Raw genomic sequence first — 26,591 nt, forward strand, 5'->3', positions numbered from 1 at the left:
CTCTCGGCCGCCTTATCGCTTTCTTTTGTCCACCGTACGTAAACACAGATCAAATAAATTTATTCGAAAATAAAACTATTCATTCCCTCTGATTTTTAATCAAGAAGGAACATGAGAGGCCAACTATCATAATCCGTATTAAACAATAATTCTTGCTAAATATCCCATCAGTAATCTTCCGTAACGACAGTGATAATTTTTGTCTAGAAATTTCGAATCTCTAGATTATAAAAATCTAGATTGACTTCTGGTGATGAATATTTGGTACTCGAAATTAAGAATTCAAAAATCTACTTAAGGGTCAAAATAAGGGTTACGAGGGTCAGAATAAGGGTCACGAGAGTCAGATTAAGGGTCACATGGATCAGATCAAAGGTCACAATTTTAAGGGCTACAAGGGTCAGATTAAAGCTCTAAGTGAGGGTCACAAGGATCAGATTAAAGTTCAGAGTAAGGGTGCAAATAAGGGTCATAGGGGTAAAAAACCAAGGGTCAGAAACTAAAGGTCATCAAGGTCAAAATAAGGGCCACGACGGTTATAATAAGGGTCACAAGGGTCAGATAATGGTCATCGACAGCCAATTCGGAGCATTCAGGGGCCAAATAATGGTCATCGGGGTCAGAAACTAAAGGTCATAAGCGTTAAAACAAGGGTCTCTATCTATATTATAAAAATCCCAAAAAAAACTTCCGGTGATGAAAATTTGGTTTACGAAATTAAAACTCCAAAATTAAGGATCAAAATAAGGGTCGCGAGTGTCAGATTAAGGGTCACAAGGGTTAGAATAAAGATCATGGAGGCCTTATGTGGGTCATGTGGAGGTTGGCGAGCGGAGCGAGCAGAGGTCGTATCCGCCTAGTTAAATATAAAAATCAACTTTCGAATATAATGGAGTGTTTAATATAATGAACATGCTATTCTCTCAAGCTTCTGTAGTATTGATAAATTTTGTTATCAAATTATTCTAGATTGAAATTAAGATCTTCATTGAATTCAATCCTTTTTGCACGAAATAGTTTCTCGAAATTTATCACTCAAGCATTCGCTTTTTTCAAATTCCTTATTCAATTATAGTGATTGGATACGACAATTATATTTCTACCACTCATCCTCGACAATGTATTAAAAACTCCCTAGTTTGACTCCACAAAATGCTATTAATCACTTAGTTTTAATTAATAGCAAGTCCACAATTTCCCTGCCTTTTTACTCCTTCGAATTTTATGACCTCCGTCACAGTGCTCTCTCATTCCCCTTTTTGACTATACTCATTCGTTCTCATTACGAAAGTTCCCAGGTCATCCAATGTTATTAGCTCGACTTTAGCAAATCCCGCATACACCCTTCCACTCACTAACTCAATATCCGTATATTCTCAATTTTATTTAACTGCCCCTCAACCAAAATTTCTCCTCTACAGTCGATAGCTACTTTGAACCACTCGTGGAAATATAAAAGTTTAGAGTGGAGCCGGAAAGGTTAGTGTTCCTGCGAATCTCAATATTAGTTCAATAATGTGACATTTCACATATTCATATCATAGAAAAATGTTTCTTGTAGGAATAAAGTTCGAGCACTTGAATGATTTCAATAGAAATTTAACTGTTAATGATTAATAATATTCAAGTTCTCCTACAATTTTTTTTCAATCCTTCCCTGTTAAGGCTCCATTCGATCCAAGGATGATAAATAATGTTCAATTATTTTATTATTAAAACTTTTGAGGTCTAAACTTGTTGCTATGTTTTGAAACGCCAGGAAGAATGTAATAGTTTCGAAAAAAATACAAGACTACTTCTTGAGAAAGACGCATAAAATTATGGAAAAACCACAACAGGGATAGGCAATAATATTAGATTTTGACGATATTAAAAAGGGATTACCTCCTTATATTGTTCAAAGTTCAACTATATTTAACAAATTTAAAATATTATAGAACTTATTAGCTAAATTTTTCGATTGATGGTGAATAAAATATTTGGTAATATTGAAATATAATTATTTATTTAACAAGCTAATTCTAACTTTAGGTACTTGATTTTCGATTATCCAAATAATCGTCAATCTTCCCACCTCAATTATTGGTTAATAGAATATTTCGAAATTTAAATGTATAAATTGATGGTTACTTTAATATTCACAACTTCACAATTTAACGGTAATTATGATTGATTGATATGCCTATCACTGAATCACAACTTTCCATGATTTCAAGTGTTTTTTTTTCTCGGGAATGGTTTATGAATAATTTATAAATAGGAAAGTTATTTTAAACCTCTCATAAAAATATAAAAGTTTAGAGTGGTATAGGAAAGATTACTGTTCACTGTTAGAAATTTTTTGAAACTTCATGGAAGAGATTATAGTAAATGTCATAAGAGTAGCATTGAATTGAATTCATATTTTCAGTGGGAGTGAGATGAACATTTCACAACTTGATTGAATTGTCAGTGGAACCTGAATATTCAGAAACAACATGACATGAATTTTCAAATTTTTCCTGAATTTTTTCTGAATTTACTGAATTTTTACAGAATAATTGAAATGAAAAATAAAGTATTTTATTGATTTCCAGATCATTTGAACAGAAAATCAATGGAATATTTGATTTTTCAATGACAAAATTTCCTGAAATTGTTCAACAGTGTTTCTAAGGATCTCAATACTAGTTGAATAATCTCACATTTCAAACATTCATACACTTCTATAAATTTTCGAATGTAAAATTCATGAAAATTGAAAATTCAGAGAAATCTCTCTCCTTGAATTTCAGATTCCTCAGAATTTTCAGGGAATTCCTTCAAAAATTTCTGGAATTCCAAAAATTTTGAAGGAGTTTCCTGAAAATTCAAGGGAATTTGGCACTGAATATTCATTTCCACTTGAAAACTCATCTAAATTGTAGAATTCCCGTCTGGCTGCTGCTAAAAATTGAGACTTTACTTGAATCTTCAGAAAAACTTGAAATTCCCTCGACTTTTTCCCCTTATATCAAATTCAAGGTCCTTTTCCGAAATTGTAAAAAGTTCTTCACTATTTTTGATGACGTACCTGTTTCATTCATACCAAATTTTAGGGAAGAAACATCACGAGACATCTTTGATGAAGAATCCATTGAGCTCTCGACGAAGTTTAACGTTTATTTCCAATAGCACTCAGTTTTCGAATGAAAGGTTTCATTGGATCCATTTCTCACTTCATTATTAAATTCCTCCAAAAAATTTCCAATCTCCTGAGAGAATGTCAACGTAATTGAACCTCTGCTCTCATTCCTAACATTCTCCATAAAAAAATGAAAAGTGCTCATAAAAAAACTGCAATCCGAAAGACAAATTTTCCGCATTAAAATTGCTATATTTTCCGTCGCCAATGGACCGAATAAAAGTATCAGTTCTCTGGAATTGCACCTCACCAAGAAACCTTGAAATTACCTTATCGTTCAATTTTATAGGTACAATGCATTATGCCAATATCGTAGGAAATCAAATCTCTGGAATTCTCATCGAGTTCTGAATTAGTTCCATTTTTTTCCTCAGTTCGAGGGAATGAAATAACCCGCACGTGACTGTTCGTTATTACTGGTGAAAAAAAAAAATGCGAAAATCGAAAAACGTGGATTGGTGAGGGGTTTTAACATGGAGTGGTATGAGGATGAACAAACGAAAGCACTAGAAGTGGAAGTTTAGGGATGGAGTGGGGTTAATCGCACGAGTATTCGTAGATTTCGATTTACAGGCGATTGCGACTGAAACCCCTAGTCCACTGCACACCTGGCACCTAAGCTTTTTACGAACGAAAGGGCTCTCGTTATCCACAACGCCGGGATCCCGAACATTCTGCCAGATCATTAATCTTCTCTGTGATATTACGCTGGAAGAAAAACTGACTTTTGACAGAAATGTACAGTCGTGATTCAAGAAATATTTTCTTGCAGACAACTTTAACTGCAAATGGTTATATTTTGTGAGTATTGTGTCATTACTGTGCACAGTAACACCTAAACATAAATTATGGTTAAGAAATCGACTTTTACGCTTTCTACACTGCATTTTACGTTTGAAGTTCCACGCGGAAACATTTATACTCAAAAAAGATATTAAAAAATATCTTAAATTGACCCAATTTATGTAAAAAAGTATATAAAATATGTTTTATATATTTTTTTTATACATTTTTTATAAATTTGAAAAATATATCGAATTGGCCCCTATTATATTTCTTAAAATATTTTTTGATGGGGGTTGATGCGTAAATTACACTCAACAACGTCGTCAATTACGCAGAAAGAATATAAAATTATTTTTTACTGCGAGAACATAATAATTCTTAATATGAGATATGAGAGAATCACGTGATCATGGCAATCACGTGACTCATAGCACTGTCGCAGGGAGGGTAACAGCTGACCCGTTGCGCCGACTGCTCCGAAATTGCTATTATAATTTATAATAAATTAACGGTACATTTTGGGCTATAAGTTCCTAATTCCCCCCGATAGGACATTTTCTCAGCTACAAAGAAATATTTTTTTTTTCCCATCTGATGAGGTTAACTAAAGATATCTAGGATTGAAGACGGCCTGTCGGCAATTCCCAATTGTTTATAACAAATTGTGAATCACCCCGGTAAATTTGAGCATATACTTTTTAAAACATTAATAATTACACTTTTAGCTATCGATTGGTGTAATTTGGTACCCTTTGGTTAATTTCGATGTTAAAAATCTAATTTGACTGGACTAATTACTATGGATCATAGTAATCATTACCCTGGCACATGGTAAATATTACTATGGACCACAGCACGCATTACTATGGAACATAGTAAGCATTACTATGGAACATAGTGAGCATTAATATGGAATATAATAACCATCACCATAGGACAGTAGAAATTACTATGTAGGGGCAGTTGAAAATCCTTTTACTATACTACCATAGTAATCTCTCCTATGGCCATGATACTATTTACTATTTAATTCCCTCCGTGCAGACTTTCCACGAAATTTCACTTCTATCCAACAGCTGCACTACACTATGAAAACGATTTTACTCATCAAAACATCGAACGAAAAAAGGAAGAATTACGCGCCATCAAATTGAAAATCTAGTGGTCTGCATTCCAATCAATTAATCTTGACATGTCCGCGTTAATCATGGAATTCGGTTCTTGCTGAATCGGAACAAAGCAACAGAGAATGCGATTGATAATACCCGACATACCGGTATAATTGATAATAATTAAATGAACATTGTGGAACGAAACGCGAGGGAAAAGAACTGTAGGATCCTATATCGCGTGTTTCGCATTCTGCAGTGTTGAGAGTAAAAATTTTGACAGAGAATTCGGATGTTATTGAAAATTCTTCAATAATATAGGAAAAATCCGGGGATCTCGTTAATAGTAGCGCGCTTCATACAACTCCATCGAACAATTGCCTATTTAGTTGCAGATTATACAGGTACAAATAGATCGTACTGGTGTGTACACGAAAGGATTGCCGCGGAGGTCACCACGTACTCTAGTTATAAACTGAATTCTTTGTAAATTGTCGTATCCCAGTCAGCTAGACAGTGAATGCAATGGCATCGATCCCCTTTTTCAGGATTTCACGGGGTATCTTCATCCGTTTATTGGAGAGCATTGTAATCCTGCTGTATGTATGGAAAATAGCAGACAGACAATTCGTCATGCTTTGGGGAGATTTAAATAGAAATCCAGTGTGGATTCGTAATTTTCGTTACAATGAACTTTCGATGATTCCGTACATTTCACCAATTGGGAAATGCCGGCGGGGTCAGATGGGAAATATTCGATTTCAGTGGGCAGAGTCCCAGGAGGTTCTACATTTCCGGAGATTGTTTATGGTGATGCGATCAGTATGCTTTGTTATCGTATTCCAGTACCATTTTTGAGGCTAGTTTCGAAAATTTGCAGAGGATTCAATACTGTTGGGGGTTGATGAAAGGTATAATTAGAGAAAAATGGATGAAAATTAATGTACACTGTTGAGGTAACTCTACCCTTTCGGTTCGAGTCATGGCATCTTTTTACAAAAAGAAATTCTGAAAACTATCGTTTTTATGACTAAATTATTGGAATTCATTATAGAGGTCGTTAACAGGGATAGCCATATCCATAAATCATATTTACTGCTGAATTTTGACACCGCCATTTAGTTAACACTAGATTAGTCCGCACGCTTCGCGCGCGTATGTCCTACTACATGGGGCTTAATGTATGTCAGTTGTAGTGAATAGTATTATATTAGATTTCTGAAGTTAATATCAAGTCTTCCGAAGGAAAAGTTTCAGGAATGTATTGTATTTTTTTAAATATATAACACATCCTTTGTCACGTTTTCAGATGTCAATGTATTCGGCGTATTGTTATTAAATTTTTTATAAATGATGATACCATACATTAAAGATATTACGATAATGCTATATTAAGTTCTATGCTATACTATATTATATATACTATGTATAATGTACAATATATAATAGAGTACTATATGTATTATAAAATGGTATAATATAGAATATAATATAATATAGCATTACTGTAATATCTTTAATGTATGCTATCATCATCATCATTTATAAAAAATCTAATGACACAATACGTCAAATAGATTGGCTTCGAAAAACGTTACACTGGATTTTTTATGAAAGGATTACTTTCATTTAAATAACCATCAATTTAAATAGGCGAAGATTGAAATATTTTATTAACCAATAATTTAGGAAAAAAAAAACAATAATTTAGGTAGTAAGGTTGCTGATTATTCGGTCAATCGATCATCCCCTTTAAGAAATTAGAATTATTTAATTAACGAAAAATTTAAAGTTCCATATTATCAAATATTTAATTCACCATTAATCAGAAATTTTAAATTAACAATATTAAACTATTTTTAAATTTTGATAAGTATATTTAAACCTTTACCAAGCTAAGTCGTAAATCCTTCTAATATTCGTGAAATTTAATATTGATGGCCATCTCTGGTCGTGAACATAAAAATTATCTCATTTTTTTCTTTATTAAAAGTAGGAATGGACAGTTTTTCAATTGACTCGTTTGAAATCACTCGTGGCAACACTCACATCGAAAAATCTGTACGTAAATTACATTTAAGAAGTCGTCTTTTCCGCTTTCTGAAGCGTATTTTACCGAAATCGCTGTCACTCAGAACTGAAATTGATTGAATCAGTTGAAATCTGTGAAATCTCTTGGGCGAGCTCTTGGGATTTCATTGATTTCAGGTGATTTCAATTGAAATCACTTGCAGTTGGTGAAATCTGATGAAATCATGGAATTACCAACTCCTGGGACCCTTTCGAGTACATAAAAGAGAAAGAAACTTTTTCGACTTATTTGCGGCGTATTCTTCTACGTGTGCCCATTTGCGTCTATTATGTTTCACATAAAAAAAACCAAACGGTGAAAAAAAATGCGTCATTCTTCTGAAAATTACCGGGTCAAATGCCCTTGAAATTTCATTCTTTTCCGAACGATCCACAGGTAATTGGAGAGCAAAATTTTATTGCAGTAGTTTTTGTTTGAATCCAAAGAAAAAAATATGAGGCCAACAATAAATGTTCCACTCTTTGGGATCATTTCCCACAGGCAAATAGTAAAACAGGTGAGTCCGTAATTGAAAGGTTCACTAGAGATTAATAAACTTTGCAATCTTTTTCAATCAACTTATAAAATATATGGAATATATCGATGACGGAGAACCTTTCCTAATTTTTCCTTACAGAGAAAATCCATTTCTCACATAAATCAATGTCCCATATACCCCACAAAATGACGCATATCTATACTTATATATTGATTTATTTATACCGGGAACTATATATATACGGCCATGCGGAAAATTCCTCAATTGCCGATAAAATTGACGGAAAATATATTCATAAAAAAGTAATTTAATTCTCTCCATCAACCACTTTACCCGTTTGATCATATTTTAACGAATTACGCTTCAATCAAATTCCACCACATTCACAACCATTCCCTCACCTTCCCCAGAAGTCCCGACATTCCAATTAATTCCATATACCCCCGTCAATTATCGAAAAACCAAGATGAACGTTGCAAAAATGAAAAATTGAAAGCTCCGGATTTCGTAACCCGAAACAAAAATGCCGCCGCCGTTACAAAAATGCGAAATCCCAAAAATCTCATTCATCTCCCATGCCTTCATTAGAACGCACCGCCCATAAAACCCTTCCCTCATTTTCTGTAACACGAAACAAACAAAGGGACCAGTTTTCATTCAAATGACGTTTGAATAAGCCAAACGTAAATTCCCGGTCGAGTATTCCGGCGTGATTCAATTGGTGAGCACGAACATGTCAGCACACACTCACAAATTAAAGCCCAGTGCTCCAAATATAAATATGTATCAGCGAACTTCTATACTATACCATTGAGTGATTGTCATCTCACTGTTCTTATAATGTTTCATTGATTTTTTCCTTCGCGTATTCTTCATCGAGTGCTTGTTCTTGTTATTCAACTAAAAAATGTTGAATAATTGCGTTTCAAATCCTGGTTTTAATACATGAATTACACTTATGAAATCTATCGATAGCGGAGGACTTTTCTCTATTTCCCCTTACAGAGAAAATACATTTATCGCATAAATCAATGTCCCGTATAACCCAGAAAATAACGGGCATGTACTTCCATGAGGAAAATTATTCTTCCTCGATTGCCAATAAAATTATTGGAAAATATATTCATAAGAACGTAATTCAATTCTTTCCATGAAGTACTTTACCCGTTGGATCATATGTTAACGAATTACGCTTCAATCAAACTCCCCAGACATCCCGACATTCCAATTAATTCCGCATACCCCCGCACGGAAAAAAAATATCCCTGAATTATTCAGTATATTATATTTTGTACCGAAATCAAGTATACGCATAAACCTGAATCAAGTATATAATATATTATTCTTAATTCGAGTAAAAAATATACTTTCTTTAAGACAATTTCGTACTTTGTTCGGTGATGAATCTGAAAATTCACTGAATGTTTCAGATTTCTTCTCTTCCATTCCTATAAAAATTGCCGGAAAACGATTCCCCATTACGGATTACGTGAATTGTTCCATAATTTTTACTGAATATTTCTCTCCGTGCATACTTGAATCAAGTATATTTTATTGTTGACAGGTTTATGCATATATTGTTGAAAATTTTTGTCTGAATTTTCCGTGACAAATTCCGGAAATTTTTATAGTGTCAATTCCACTAAAATTTAAGGAAATCTTGTCATTAAATATTCTGAATTTGGTGGAAAAATCAAGCAGAACTGTAAATTTCTGTTCCACACGGAGAGAAATGTTCAATAAAAATTACGGAACTCACAATTCGCTCACCGATTACGGAATCGACTCAGAAAATTTAAGTGACGGTTTCATAATTTTTCACAAGAGATTCAGATAAAAATTGCGGAACGCTCTGGAAAAATTCCGTGACAGTTCCGTAAAATTTCCTCCAACCACAATATTTCTCTCCACAATATTCGTCTCCGTGCATTTTTCCCTGAAAATTAATAGAAAGCCAAAAAATTCTGGTAAATATATTCTTGAATTTTCAGGACAGTGACATCGAATGCGATTTAGGGGGAAAAAATCATGAAATTTCCGATTTCACTGAAAATTCAACGTAATTTGACACTGAATATTCATATTACATTGGAAATTGAAAGAAATTGAGAAATTCTCGTCTTTATGCCCCTTAACATTCTGGAATTTTACTGAATTTTCAGTCAAACCTGAAATTTCATGATTTTTTTCTCCCTAAATCACATTCAGTGTCATTGTCCTGAAAATTGGTAGTCAACTCTCCATGAAATTTCATTTTTTTTCTAACAGTGTATACTTGATTCTGGCATAAAATCTCCTCAATTCAGGTATATTTTTTCCGTGCGTCAATCATCGAAAAATCAAAACGAACGCCACAAAACAAAAAAATTGAAAGCTCCACATTTCGGTACCCAACCCCGTTCCAAAAACGCGAAATCCCAAAAATCATTCATCCCCCATGCCCTCATTAGAACGCACCACCCATAAAACTCTCCCCTCATTTTCCGTAACGCGAAACAAACAAAGCCACCAGTATTCATTCAAATAACGTTTGAACAGGCAAAACGTAAATTCCCGTTCGACTATTCAGGCGTGATAAAATTGGTGAGCGCGAACATGTCAGCACACACTCACAAATCAAAGTCCAGTGCTTCAAATATAGATATGTATCTGCCTAAAATGGGGCAGTTCAGGGGGGGGGGGCGAGGTAGTACGTGAGCCAGAGGAAAAGGCATTTTCGTATCCCCTGAGCGTAAACGAGAGACCAAAGCGATCTAACATAAACGATTCAAACTGTACACAGGCGTGATATTCAGTCGATTGCGTTCATTTGATATACAGCTAATTAGAGATCCGAATCTGGATGCGTTGCTTGCTGGCACCGTACACAGAGTTCTAATACTTGGAATCGACAGTGGACTGAGTTATGTATAAAACCTACTGTGTGTAACGTAACCCCTCACCACCCCCCGGCGGGTTCCTGTTGCCGCATGAGAGATGGCATTGCACGTTCGATCGACCATTCGTTGGCATAAAATACAGCCGCTCGTGTGGCGATGCAGTCGAATGTGCGTTTACGCTTACAAAACACACTCGAGTTATATCCATAGGTAAAGCCCTTCGACCACTCGTTTTGCATCGCACTGTTCCCATGTATATGAAGTACATACATACGGATAAATGGATATATAAACGTGAATAGACCATCGTGTTCGGGTACCGACGATTTATAGGATTTTTTTTTATATTCTGAAAAATAAATGGACCGGGGATAGAAGCACTCGCACTAGATCATATTCTCCATTCTTTTTGGATTTTATTTTTTTCATTTTTTTTTTGACGATTGCAGCAGGAAAATTGACAAATTCGGGGAAGCTGTATTTCGGGTTTGATGATATTTTATTTTGTGGATAAAATCTCCGGAAGTATGAGTGGAAATGCGGAAAATGTTGCAGACGGTTTAATTAGTTGAATAGCAGGTTTTGTTTATTCGAATGAGAGAGTGCGATTTTTTGGAAATGATTTGACAACCTGTCATCGCATTTTGCCTCTCTGTCTCGCGGGATTTGAATTTCGGGTAATTCGGGTGGGGGAAAAAAGACAAGGGAGGGGGAAAAATATAGCACAAAGGAGATTGGATGAGAGGTTTTATCAATGCGGTTGTATCGGCCCTCTATACATGCATATCTCTGTATGGTACCTCTGCGTTTGGTGGTTAATAAAGCCATGCCGCTGGCTATTCCAATGGCGGCTGGATGAAAGTTCGTTACGGAAAATACGCGCGTTGGTGGCTAAAGCCCCCAATGCATATAATATATATGTAGGAATGAGATCTGGAATTCTGTGATACATGTTCTTTTGATTCCCCAATCTCTCGGCAACTATTGCCTCATGGCGAAAATTTTACGACTCTCTCTCTCTATTTCTCTCTCTGTCTCTTCATCTCTCTCTCTCTTTCTCGCTCGCCTTTCAGAGGTCAGTCGATGTTCCATGATTCAGTTAGTACGAGGCTGGGGAACGGAATGGGAACAGTGGATGTACTGGCCGTTGATTTTCCACCCGGGATTCCAAACTTGTACCTTGGAGATTCGTTGGGTTAATCAAGTCGCAGATTGTGCGATATAGCATCGTTTTATCTACCCTTTGTTTCCGTTGTCACGTGCTAAATTAGGGGGTAATTGAGTTATCGAGGTGTTTCTTTTTCATTTATCGTCTTTCATGAGTCAATTTTTTTCAGGAATGTGAAATCGATGGCGTGTGGTTGGAATTTCGAAGGTGTATCTTTGATACAGCTGGAATTTTACGGGGAGATCAATGTGGTCTCGATTTGTCGGAAGACCACTGGATTTATTTACATTTTTTTGGGAAGCTCCCAATTTTCCATAATATAGCAGACTCTTTCCTGTATCTTCTGAAATATGTAGAATAAATTTTTCAAAATTTATAGCAGTTTTCACGTTAATTACTGCAGCAAGCAGAACTCTCGTCTTGATGTGAATTTCCAAGCGGTTTCAAGATTAGTCTGAAAAACCATTGCAAATTTTCTCCAATTTTATACAAATTAGGAGAATTTTCCTGAGTTTTTGTAGAGAACCCGAGAATTTTCTAGAATTTTTTTGAAAACCGCAGAATTTTTTCAAATGTTCTAGAAAACCAGAGAAGTTTCTGTAATTTTCTAAAAAATCTAGAATTTTGTAAAAATCCGACAGATGGCCCAGCGGCATAAAAGCTTTTCCCTAAAATGGCATTTATTATTTATTTCATTTTATTAAAGTGACTAAAAAAGACAGAAACAGACAGTTTGTTGTGGTTCTTCTTTAGTTTCTTTTCAACTAATTTTGTCAGATTTTAAACTTAGTTCAATGTTATCGTCATCATTATTCTTATTATCTCTTTCTTTTATACAACCGAAAGCCTTCATTACAGTTCTATCTCTCCCCTTAGCTCTTCGATAAAATATTAATTAGAAAAATTTTTTTTATACATACTTGAATAAATTTGAAACATCACATTTAAAAAAACCAAGAGAAAGCTGTTGAATTAAATTTAAATTAATGTCGATCGATAGAGCTCAACAACGCCTATAATACATTAGAAAAAAAAATTCCATCCATTCATTAGCGAACAATTGAAGAAAAACGTTGTTACATACGTCCACACATACACACACACACGTATGGCCGAGGTTTAAGATGGCATTTTTGGACTTTTTGAATCATACTGGGTCGATAGAACACAAAAACTCCCAAACTTCAATTTGAAAGATTACAAAACGTCCATTCGGGAGCAAAAAGAGCAAAGGGGTCTTAATTTCGGACACTACTACGCTATTACTGCTACGCCCATGTTTAACAGAACCCTCCTGGGATCACATTTAAGCTCCCGCGGCGAGCCTTCGAAGCAGAGAGGAGGAAAAATTATTCATAAAAAAAAGTAAAAGGGCGATAGCGAATTATCTCTCAATTAATTGTTACAGATGTTTTTTCCCCATTTTTATGGGGAAAAAACATCTGTAACATTTAATTGAGAGATAATTCGCCAATAGTAGATAATTCTAAGAGATAAGTAGATAATTCTAAGAGAACTCGAATTTAGAGAGAAAAAATTTCCGCTTCACCCAGCCGGGAATCGAACCCGGGTCTCCCAGATACGCGCCGGGCACTCTTACCGACTAAGCTACCAGGAACCACAGAAATTCACTCTCAAATTCACCTCAAACACCGCCTAACCTCCTTTAGGCATTAAAGAATTCTAAGAGAATTCGAATTTAGAGAAAAAATTTCCGTTTTACCCAGCCGGGAATTGAACCCGGGTCAATAATCGGGTAAAAAAGTTACAGATACGAGACGATTTTTTGTTCATCCTTGGGACTCAAGTAATTAATAGCCAAAGTTGCATATCTCGTAATGGACCTCAAAAAAGGGCATTTTTTCCGACATTCTTCGCCATGAAATGGAACCCATTGCTTTAAAAAATTTGAAACTTTTTGGAGAAATGCAATAATAATGCGAGAATGAAATGAAACCTTTCTCATATTTTTCCCATTTTTTTGTTTATAATGTACATGTTCAACGCCAGGGGTCTATACTTTTCAATTCGATAGAAGTTGTTCTTTTCACTAGTTTTTGGGTTTCACACTAGTTTTCCTGTTCATGAAGGACAACTCAAAATAGGTTTATGAAGGGATGGCCTCCAACATGTCCGTATTGTCAAGTTGTCATTGTGTAACGAACTTTTTGAATTATTAACGTCTAGAATTTATTTTCCCCTGTGTTAATTTTGTGGTGCTCATTGCTGAGAAGCCAGGGTCCTAAATAAAAATTAGAGCAGAGGTTCGACGTGTTCGTTAATTATTAGTTCTTCGGATTTCTATTCTTGTTTCTCTATTTCCAAATTTTCTGTCTAAATTTTCCTCGGTGTTCGGAGATTCTTTCTGGTCCACACGATGTTCGGGTCTCACGGATAATCAGCCAGGGCTCGGATAGCTTGTCGTCAGTGATAACTTCTTGCCACGTCGCCGGAAAAATTCGGGTTGCGAGTACGGTTTACGACGATGACCCCAAAATTATCCCTGATTAGCTAAATAAACCCCAGGATTACTACTTCAGATTCTTAAGAAAATTATTCTCATTATCCATTGAATTTCTAAATATCCAAGCAGAGAATTTCTAGTTTATCCTATCCAAATTTCTTAAGGCAATTATTCTCGTCGTCCATTGAATTTCTAACTATTCAAGCAAAGAATTTCTAGTATTCCCTATTTACATTTCTCAAGGAAATTATTCTCGTCATTCATTGAATTTCTAAATATTCAAGCAAAGAATTTCTTTCATTTCCCCGGATTCTCGATTAATCTTACGGTAAACTCTTAAGACCTTTATTTTCATCACTCATCGACTTTCCAATTAGTCGAGCAGAAAATTTCTTCATTTCGTCAAAATTCTTGAATTCAATATTCGTTGCATCGAGGTTTTGAATATTTTCCATGTGATTTCAAAGTTACAAATGTCGGAATATGACTTAAAATATTTGGGACAATCGAATGCATCGGACCGGGATACACTATTGGCGATATGCAGCTCGGGTTCGAATTATGCACATGTACTGAGCGCACTCCACAACGAATTCACGCCTGGAACGAGTGAGCTGGATTCGGGGTACACCGGACCCAGCCTTAGCCACAAGCTCCAAGGACGTTAAACCCGCAGGGCAACACAGGTTCCAAAAATGCACAGGGTTCGATATATTTTGCGCCACTTACATCGAGTGCACCGATCTCCGGACACATCTAATTATCCCCGGGTTACTCTACTTAAATCGGATTTTAATCATGTTATTCTACTATGTTTCTAAATGTTCGATCTAAAATCGGGAAATGTTTCTTGCAATTAATCGGACTTCATTTACTCTACTAGTAATTTTCAATTAATAGAAAGAAGCGGATTTTTCAGGTTTCCGGAAATGACTAGCAGTCAATTTCACTCTTTCATCATCGGAATCATAGCTTCTCTCACTCTCTTTTATTATCAAATCGAACAAAATTAACATTTTTATTTCATTCAAAGATATAGAATCAAACAAGCTGTAAGAAAACATATAATGTCTACTCTATTTAACATCAGTTCGGAACGGAAATCTTTCTACTTGGCTCTTAATTAATTAAGTAATATTAATTAATTAATTACTCTAATTTCTAAATCAATATCAAACTACCTGAGAACTCAGCATTATCCCTTTTCAAATATTTAATCATCGTCGGTAAACTCGTACCTCACAACACGGCGCGTCGATAAAACAGAATCTTGCAAAAAATCAAATTGGTAAGTGGGAGAACGAGCGTCAGCTGTTCCCCCTTCAAAGAGGCGAATATCCCACCCCTGTAAAGACTCGACTGATCCGCGGGCGCGACCACCCCTGCGCGAGACTAAAGGAGGGGATTCCGGGCCCTCCGCAAACTGGCTTCTACTAGCTTCGGTGCCTTCTCCTACTTTGCGTGACTCGATGAGCAGTCCTCAAGGGTCCGCCCGCAAAAATCTAAGAGAATGACCTAATTAAGAGGCATTCCCATCAACGCGTGACTCGATGAACAGTCCTCTAGGGTCCGTCCGCAAATGACTAGCTTACACAAGACGTGTACGAAGCGAAGTGACGGATGTGCGCTCACGTCGAGCCTTTAATAACTCTCAGCGATACGGCACGGGAAGACGCGAAAACTACCTTTTGCCCTCTGGTGCGCGCCGTAGCACACGCACCGATTCAAAATTTCTCCTCGGCGGTTCTCTCTCTTTCTTTTCTCTCTCTCTTCGGATTCTTTCTCGTTTGCATTTCAGTAGATTCTCAATAACAATTCTAATTCTTGATCAATAATTCCGTGTGACGGCTCATTTGAAAGATCTTTTCAACGTTCAATTTTCCCCATCAAGTACATAAAAATAATAATAATAATAACTTATGTGTTTTCAACAAAAGAGTGAAATTAAATTATTTTCCAAAAACTTATTTTTCGTAAATTTTCTTCATTTACGATTCTCAATCTGTATTTTCATCAATTTTCGGACTTTTCTTAATAAATTATTTATTCTGCAATTCTATAATTTGTGAGATCCTCACAATTGAAACACTCTTCCGTTTGATCGCTTGATGACAGGTTTGATATTGGACCATCATGTGGAGTTCATAATCCACATGATAATTATAGACGTTAGTTCCACGGCTCTGGAATAATTACAGCCCTTCATAACCATGTGTACGAATGACCATTTACCATCACGCAACACACCAATAATTGATTTCAAATCATGCACTTAACGGTCATCGCGCACTAATTTTCACCGGCTCCATCGTAGTCCTTTGAGGTCAAAATGTGTTAAGAGCACCATTATGTGATGTTCAATGTTGCAATTAAGGTCGCAATTGTCGGTCGTCTGTGTATCGGATAATATTGTTATTGATGGATAGGTGGTTATGACTTGTATCAGTCTCGATCTCACGTATGAAAAAATGTCATAGAAAAATCTAGCGAACTCGCCCAACATTTCTATTACACTTGCCATTTGTTTTTGACCGATTCTATTGAAATGTTCAATGGAAAATATTCTACAGAAAAAGTGAATAGAATTAGATTTTTCTGTACAACTTATTCTGTTGAGATATTTTCTGTAGAATTTCCTAGGCTCAAATTTTCCACAGAAACAATGAAGATGAAACATCTCTTAACAATAGTCATAATGTAGATTGAATTGAAACTGCAATGACTTTAGTCGTTGAAAATTCACCATTTTAGTACAATTACTCCACAAAAGTGAATAGTAAGCCGGACAATTCTATATTTTTCATAATTTTATACTGAACTAGAGCGCTACATCCCATGTGATCCACATATGATTCCCTGATGGCCCCCATGATCCTTATTCTGAGCCTTGTAACCCTTAATCTAACCTTCGTACTCTCATTATACTCCTCGGGACCCTTATTTTGACCCTTCATATCTGACCTTTAATTTTGGAATCTTAATTTCGAGTATCAGATTTTCATCACCAAAAGTCGATTTGGATTTTTATGATATAGAGAGATATAGGACCCCGTATCTTGACCCTTGTGATCCATAGATTCTGACCCCCATGACCCTTACTCTGATCCTTGTGACCCTTATAACCCTTATTTGGACCCTTAATCTGACCCTTGTGGCCCTCATTATACCCCTCGGGACCCTTTTTTTGATCCTTCATATCTGACCTTTAATTTGGGGATTTTAATTTCGAGTTTAAGATTTTCCTCACCAGAAGTAGATTTGGATTTTTATGATATAGAGAGATATAGGAACCCGTATTTTGACCCTTGTGATCCATAGATTCTGACCCCCATGACCCTTAAACTGATCTTTGTGACCATTCTAACCCTTGTGGCCCTTAAACTGACCCATGTAACCCTTGTGAATCTTAATTTGACCCTCGTGACCCTTACTCTGGCCCTCATGACCTTCATTCTGACCCTCATGATCCTTATTCCAACCCTGATTCTAAGAAAATCGTTTTTTAATCATTTTAACAAACGATTTTTTGGCACAAGTACGACTTATTATTTCGGAACTTTGTTGTTCTCCTTTCATTGCACGTTTACTTGAATTGTTCGGAAATTTTTCTCCTACTTTTTCTCCGTGTATTGTAGCAACCTGAGAAATTTTGTACACCATTCCAAATATCGCAGAAATTGTATTTGGACTCTCGGCATAATGAAAAATCCTCTCCTTTCTCATAAGGAAACTTGGATTCAAAAGGAAACTGGAACAATGGAGACGAAACATCTCCAGAAAATAGTCATAATTTAATTGGATAAATTCCAGCAGACAACTCAGAAAGATAAAACAGAAGAAAGAAGATATTTGAAAAGCTCCGGAAGATGCAGAGAAAAGTGATTCTGAAATTCTAAACCCATCAGAATGAGTGATCTTAGTGGTGTTGAGGAGTGCAAAAGAAAATACCATGGCAGTCGAGCCGAGGAAAGGAGAAGAATAATGGTGGGTTATAGCGAAATCGTGGGAAAAGTTTCAAATGAAAATTGACGCGCCGCAGGAAAAATATGCACGAAGCCCGAGAGAGGGAAACGAATGAAGTTCGTGGCACCTGGCCTCGGTTGTAATGAGCCCTCACGTTTCACCCCTCACGGTGCAGCATCGAAGTCGTACGCCTAAACGAATTAAAAGTATGTATAAGGGCTACACCAGCTTTTTGCGGAGGAGATGACTTGGGGAAGTTCATCTGGAGCTATTTGCGCCTGGAAAAGAGGAATTTAGTTGCTATTAAAATATACATGTGGAGTTGTTCGTCTCTACTGTGTCCACCATCCAATATTCAATCTTATCTTTCTCTCTGTATATTATACAAATCTAACTCTCAATGATACGACAGCAATGTTATATCACTATTAACATTAACATACGGCTTCGTTAAATCGCATTCAATGTCACTTCTGAAAATTAATAGTCGACTGTCCACCAGAGATAGCCATAATTTAGAATTTCCGTTAAATTTTGAACTTGTCAATTGGTTAGTATTACTCTACGTTTTTTAATTATTAAATTAATCATCAATGAAAAATAGAAAAATTCTGAATTATTTTATCAATCAATAATTTATTTAGGAAGATGGACGATTATTTGGTTAATTATTATGAAATTTAGTATTAGGGGAGGGTGGGGCAAAACGGCCCCCTTCAATTGTCAATAACTTGTGAATGACATTGTGAAAATTCCCAGTTTCAACTTCATTTTGAAGATAATTTTTCATTCTCCAAAACGAGCTCTAACTCATCCCAATCGGATTATTGAATCGGAAAATATTGACGGTTGAAGGGGGGCCGTTTTGCCCCATCCTCCCCTATTTATTCAAGAGACAATTGACAATTCCATATTACCAATTATTTTATTATTTTAAATTTCGATCATTAGAGGTGAACCTTAATCAATGTGAGATTCAACTTCTCTTAATATTGAAGAAGCCAATGATTGATGGCCATCCCTACTGTCCATGAAATTTCATTTTTTTTCTCACAATGTACAAGGCTAGAATCATTCTGCGAAATTCTTATCCCCATAGATTTTTCTTCGACAGATGACATATTTGGCGAAAAAAAATAATTTTGTGATATTAGATCATTTTTCCACCGCAATCATCTCTCATCTCCATTTGAATAATTGTGGTTTTCTCAAATAATTATTGAATACACTGGTAACATTTTGTGTCTAAAATTTCTGGTACGCTTTTTGGGAATTTTTATCGAATTTAATTACGACGGAAATTTCAAGGAATTTCGTTATTGAAAATTCAGAATTACGTTGAAAAATCAAACAGAACTGTCAATTGATTTTTCCCCCTAAATCGTATTCAGTTTCACTATCCTGAAAATTATTAGTCAACTGTCCATGAAATTTCACCTTTTTCTAGCAGTATAATAATCCAATGATGTAATTTTATTGATAATGAAATGATTTCGCTATCCCCAATGAATATTCCAGTTCATTTATGACGAATTTATCTCCAAAAAATGGTAATGCTATCTTTTTTCTCCTCCATACGAAATTTTTTTCCACAACCCCAGATCCGACGGAAGCTCATAATGTATTCGCAAGTTAAGAGGATTATTCTGCCTGTATGTAATAAGACCACTGAAGCCCATCTCTCAGTACCTTGACTTTATGAAATATAGTTTGACGTGCAGCATCACAAAGTGAAGAGGAATATTGGATCAATGGTTCATTCTGAATTAATTTTCCAGCTGAATTCTACAGTCAATTGGTTGAAATTCTGATTTCTCTATTTCCGGTGGAAGTGCCTGTAGTAAAGTTTCGTTTATTCCACATATGAAGTCCTTGATAGCATTCCTCAAGTGTGTGAACGACTCAAAGCAGGGATGTAAACCAAGGAAATTGTCCCTTATATCTTATATCCCCGCTGAGAGCAGTTGATAGGATATGGGGACGCGTAATGTGCTATCTTGCATGTAGTTAAATGTCCCGTAAATAATCGCTGGAACGTATGAAAAAGAAGCGTAAATCAACGCCAGGGCACTATGAGGTAATCTTTGAATCAAGTCCAAAACATCAGGTTGCTGTGCAGTTCAAATTTCCGTCTGTCACGGAATTTTCAACATTCTAGTAAATTTTGTGATTCGTAAATCACAATTTGATGAGAAAATCAATGGAAACTGTGAATTTTGGTTGAATTTTCCAGAGAACATACGTAAAAATTCAAAAATTTTGAAGGTCTCGGGGTGTTATTCCTCATTATTTATTCTCTCAGAATTTTTACAGTGATAATTTTTGATAATTCTTCATTATGCTCAGTTATTTATCATAACAAACGTTTTTTTAGTCATCGTGAGACACCTGATGTTCGAAAAAATTTAATAGAAACTTTTACGAATTCGCTAGAAAATTGTATTGAAATTCTCTAGAAATTGTATGGAGATTTTATTAAAATTTTCGATAAAATTCTGTTTGTTTTTCGCGCAGATTCTATTGGACATTTGGTAGAAAAAAATCAATAGATTTCGTTTTTTTCTGTTTGAATTTTTCTCTTGAGATTTTTTCCATTAAAATTATTGCACACGGATTTTCTAGATTTTCCGATATATTTTGTTTTGCATGACAGGATCTGAGTGAAAAAAACTTAGAAAATTCATGCCCAAGTATTCGGTAGAAAAATTCCAAGAGAATATGCATGTAGTAAAATCGAAATCTATTGACTTTTCTCTATCAAATATCTCATAAAATCAGCGCAAAAAACAAATAGAATTTTTGCAAGAATTCCCTAGAATTTTAATAGAATCCCAATAGAATTTCGGGAAATTTCGTCAAGTTTTTCTATTGAATTTTTTCATGCGTGATCGATTAAAGATTCAAAATTATTAATTACTGTTTTATTTTTTATTCATCTCTATCATTGAATTTTTTTTCTATGTATCATTTATTTTCCTAATGCATTTGTAAGTGTATGAAAGTTAATACATTCGAAATTTGAGTGAAAAAAAGAAAGCTTCTCACAAATGAATGAGTTGAAGGATCAGCGACTGCTTCAGCACGAAGAGGAAAATTAAGATAAAAATTACCAGAAAAAAAAGTAAAAATTTCCAACATATTAACGTTCCGACTGTAGTTTCTTCCATAATAAACGTTGGGGGGGTTATTATGGGAGTAAAAATTTCGTTTCGAAACGTAATCCGCGAGGAAAATAAAATTTAATAAAAAGTGTGAGTCGGAATTGAAATTGTACGAATCGCCACGTAAATTCTACGATTTGTTCCGTAAAAATTAACCACCCGTCTGATGACTCACCGCTATGGGGACAAATCGTTCTGTATTTTTCCCCAACAATTGAGAAATTTTACGGAACGGAACGTAGAAATAACTCACCAGTTTCATAAAAATTGTTGAACGTTCAAGAATTTTTGATTTTGGATCTTGGAGATGGATATTTCTGTAAGATTTTACATCTTCGGGAAAAATCACATAACAATTTCGTACTTTGTTCGGTGATGAACCTGAGGATTCACTGAACGTTTCAAATTCCTTCTCTTTCATTCCTATAAAAATTGCCGGAAAACGATTCCCCATTGCGGATTACGTCAATTGTTCCGAAATTTTCACTGAATATTTCTCTCCGTGAGGGCCAATAATTATCACCAGTTACTGTCAGATCTGGAAATTACTACTGAACTGCTGGCCCTCCTTCAAGATAAAAAATAAAAAACCTCACGTTAATTAACGTCCACGAGCGAAACGACGAGATTTGAGGTCATAAACAACCATAGATAAATCCAACTCTATTATAGGTACTACGCAATATCGTGCAGAATTGATGGACTTCAAAGTACTATATAAGCCCTCTGTTTAAAACAAATATGACCTATCTCTGGACTTTGCATTTCACCGTGATTTTCTGCCCACACATACCCACAGTACATCCATCGATGATTAATAAATCCACCGAACCAATGAGAGACTATTCCAAGGCTTCAAATTAAAACGAAAAAATTCCCTGTATTTGAATGCAACCAATCCCCAATTATTCGTGTTTTACCTATTCATTACCCGGTTTTTTTTTTCATACAAATGCTTTCAAAGGTTCTACCCGCTATTCATCGAAATACTCTCTAATCTATAACGAATTTCCCCAAAGCGAATTTTCATCCACCATTGAACCTGTATTTTTCATTCCATTTTACAGAATTCATCATCACCGGGAGGCAGCAATGATGGCTTAACAAAGCAGCAAATCGAACTCATCCAACAAATAATGCAACAGACCCAGCAACAGCAGCAGCCAGCTAATTGCCAACAATCGTCAACAACCAGTGGTGCTGCAATTTCAACGCAAACAAAAAACGGAAAACCATCAAACAAATCCGCTCATTCACCAAATGGTAATTCTACACCCGGCAATCCTAGCTCTACAAATACCACCAATTCTAGTTCGAAGACAAAGATTTGGAATCAAAACCAGGTAAATACATTTATTTTTTTATTTTATCAGCATTTTGAATAATTTTTTCGTTTGAATTCAGAAGAATTAGTGACGTCGCAAGACTGTATCAACATTTTGAATTATTTTTTCGTTTGAATTCAGAAGAATTAGTGACGTCGCAAGACAATAAAACAGACGAGACGAGACAAGAGAACATTTTTCGATTGTATATGAATAGCAAAACAAAACAAGATCTCGAACAAAAGACAGAGGAGAGCAAGAGTAACAATTTTGAGGCAAAAAATGAAATGAGAATGAGAAAGTGAACAATTCCCAGCATTTTTCATCTTCAAAATTTTTCTTAGTCGCATTTTTCTCAGCTTTCTTTGCCTAAGTTCAACATTTTGAGCCCTTGATAGTTTTGGTGAGAAAACATCATTATTAAAATCAATCCGTTTTCATTGTCCCACACGTTGCATTTTTATAAAAATTATTATTATACCCATGAAAAAAAGAGCAAGACATGTAAAAAAGCGGGTGCCTGTACCGCCCACTCGTATTTCTCAGGATTGGCAGCGAAAAAAAAATTATTCTTTTTTTATTATGCAAATATTTGATAATAACAAGTAATTTGCACAGAAATGTTCAATTTTCTACCGTGGAAACATCGTTAAAAGCATCCAAATCATTTCCTACCGAATTCCTAAAATATTTCGACCCCGGAATTTAAGATTTTTCAAATTTCCAGTTGGTCCATAATTGAATGAAGTACGAAATATCTGTTCGTTATACATTTCCACATCCGTCGCGAACTTTGTGATAACAAAACAACATCTTCATCAGTTATTATTGGCTATTTTATCAGCCTACTCGTTTCTGGGTAATTCCGCCCAGAGTTTGTGGGTAATGCCACCCAGGGTTTCTGTAGGGCTGCTAGACTCAGCAGCTAGAGGGCGGTCGAGAGACAGCTCGATTGTTTAGGGTAGTCGGTGGCCACTGCAACATGGGGTAAATTCAGGATAATTTATTATTATTCACGTGAAATCTTTCTCAAAATGGAGCCAAAGAATGGAAACGAAGGATGAAAATAGGAAAAATTATAACAGTTGGTCTGCATTGCTCAAAAAAGTCATCAAATCAAGATGAGCGGTATAGGACGAATGTCGGGCGGTATTACCCGCAAAGTTCGATTCCATCGCTCACTGGCCGATGGCAATTGAATTACATAATTAAATATGTTTAATGTTAATAAAAAATCTGTCCTCTTGACATCTTCAAGTAATCACCTCGAAGAACTCATTCTAACCGTTTATGACTCCTTGTAGAGTGCGAGGCTGGAAAAAAAGACTCATTTCCCTTAGGTGGGCGGTACATGCACTAGCTCATGTATGAGAGGCAAGACAGAACAAGAGGACCGTGATTTTTGTTGTGTCTTGTCTTGTCGCATCACTAAGAAGAATCCAGTAAATTGTGGAACAACCCTCCATTTTTAAGTGAATAATCACTTGTTTTCTATTTATCATTGAATACTGTTACCTTTCCATAATTTTCTTGAGGAAAAATTCTTCACTCAACAAAACAATGTGTTTCATGAAATTGTTGTAATCTCAGACATCCCAATCGCACGTAAATTATTAATTCTGAGAAACTCAAGTTTATTCCTCTAAAAGAGAATGTAGACATCAATTTGGAGCTGTCGAAGTGCAGAAAGGCTGCATGACACGTCTGGTTAAGAAACACAACCCATTCCTTGTCTAACAATTTCCGAAAATTTATGATGTACATCACAGGTCGTGAAATCTTTTTACACCCAAACACCATTATTAGAATGGCCTTTGTTTTGAATCAAAGCAAATGCCGCTATTCGTCGTACCTCGAACGAGACGTGATTGAAATTTACGAACTTCCGTGATGTTTCTCCAGTACTTACTCAAAAAGTTATGAGACCGTAGCTCCTCCGTTCGTTAATGCCGTCATTATTACCAGAATTCCGGCGCTAAACTTTCCTCCACTGGTACGTGAGACTTTGATCATTTTTTTGCACTACACTTTCATGGGTTTTATTAATGATCACAGAGGCAAAAAATTGGTTTTCAGCGACATGTCAATCCCTATCAATCTATCCCTCCCATTTAGGAATTTGTGATTGTAAAATTCAACGAGTGCAAAATTCAAAGATTTTGTGATTTTGTCACCAATTTTTAGTAATACAAGATCTATGCGCGCGCTCTCGCGTGCGCTGATCTATTCATTTGTTGATCTATTCAATTTCTAAGGTATCTTATAGGAAGCCTCTATTGTACATTTTTTCTTGTCAATTTTTAAACCATAAGTTTCTTGATATAACTAAAGACGTAGTTCACAAAAAAACGTGTTCTTCTCAATGTAGAATCAACCCTGCAACTTGAGTCATGAATCATTCAGTCATAATTTTGTTGCGTCTATGTAATTCCAAATCAACTTTCAAATTGAAAAATATAAGATGTTGACTCGAAATAGTCGAATACCGCGCCTTTTCGTTCGCTCTTTGTCTTCCACTTCTTCTTCCTCGAATGAAGAATCGCAATCAACTTTATAACGCTGACAAAGAAAGTGCAGCTGTAGTGAGGACAAGTAGAATCGGGAAAGGCGCCTTTAAGCTTGAGACCGCCTCGTGCGACCTTTCATGTTCAATGCTTTCATCAGGTTTGATTAGTTTTTCCTCCTTTCCAGACTGTGAACACTTTTTTCCCCTCCAAGTTCCTTTCGCTGGCAGTGACTTCTGTACTGACTTCTGACAGCTGTCCCTTTCAGAGTTATTAGAATCAATTGAGGTTTTCAGGATTTCTGGAGCAACTGTGGACAAACAAGAATTCTATATTTTTCTCCAACCTCGAAACTAATAAATAGTGTTTATTGTTCTTTCTATTGTTTGCCACGGCTTTCATCAGGATAATATTCAACCTTATTATATTAATCCAGAACTTGAGTAGATCAAGCGGTTCTTTTCCATTGTATAGATTCTTCAGAGAAAATTGACTGCATGAAGAGAAAAGCCCGGGAATTTTTATGGAGAAATTTCGCAGACAATTCTAGTTTTTCGTGCAGCATAAAATTTTCTTTATTTCAAATTTACTTTCCTATGTAAATCAATGATTGAAAATTCTGTTTAGTATTAGTTAAATCATTGTAGGCTGTTGTGAATAGGAATTGTGATGTTGAAGTATATATGTTATTTTGATAGAGCTGCCCGAGTCGAATAATTGGACCTGACAAATTCTACTTAGGTCTCTCCGTTCAGAACTGGATAGGTCTTGGGAAGCCTCTTCCCAAGTGCTTCCGAGACCTTTCTACCTCTGGTTATGTCCCACTTCAGCACTTGTTAGGTGTAAGCAGGACTTGCATTCAGACTTTCCAAATCCTTGCCGGTCCCCGTAATTCTATGGGCCTATATTAAATCTGCGTTCATATCCCTATTTACTCATGCGTTATTGAAATAAAAAATGCAATTATTGTTTTTTTTTTAATCTCGAAAATCGACATTTCACGGGAGGGTGGAGGGGAGATGCATGTATGCGGAGGCTTGACATTTTTATCCAATAAGCGAAGAAGGTTGCAGAATCTATTCTAGCCACTCTTGCCTCTCCGCTTGCATGCATTGTCCCAATAAAAAAAGAAAGTGTTAACAAATCTGACCCTTGTTCCAAGTAAAAACCGAAATACTGACCCTGTGGCCGCCGGTGAAATTTTTTTTTTTCAGTTTTCACTTTTTCCACGTACTTTTGAGAGTTCTGAATAGCCCGTCGCTTAAATAGTTGGAATCAACGTTCACCCGGCTAAAAAATTCGATTTTGTCGAAAGTCGACTTTCTCCCGAGAAAAACGAAAAATCTGACCCTTTGAAAATTTGAAAAAAAAAACTTTTTCAGTTTACACTTTTTCCACATACTTTTGAGAGTTCTGAATAGCCCGTCGCGTGAATAGTTGGAATCAACGTTCACCCAGATCCGATCAATTAGCCCCTCATGTATAGATATTCCAAATTT

General features: G+C 35.7%; 1 protein-coding gene across 1 annotated transcript in view; it reads left to right on the forward strand.

The window, feature by feature from the left end:
• Window positions 1–26,591, forward strand: part of LOC107038772 — a 469,173-nt gene that overhangs the window by 341,909 nt on the left and 100,673 nt on the right. The window contains exon 8 of the mRNA XM_029126156.1: window positions 22,331–22,606. Coding sequence (XP_028981989.1) covers window positions 22,331–22,606 — 276 coding nt within the window. The remainder of the gene's footprint in view (window positions 1–22,330; window positions 22,607–26,591) is intronic.

This window comes from Diachasma alloeum, unplaced genomic scaffold (genome assembly GCF_001412515.2).
Source record: "Diachasma alloeum isolate Michigan unplaced genomic scaffold, Dall2.0 Dall_scaffold_00288, whole genome shotgun sequence".
Lineage (NCBI taxonomy): Eukaryota > Metazoa > Arthropoda > Insecta > Hymenoptera > Braconidae > Diachasma > Diachasma alloeum.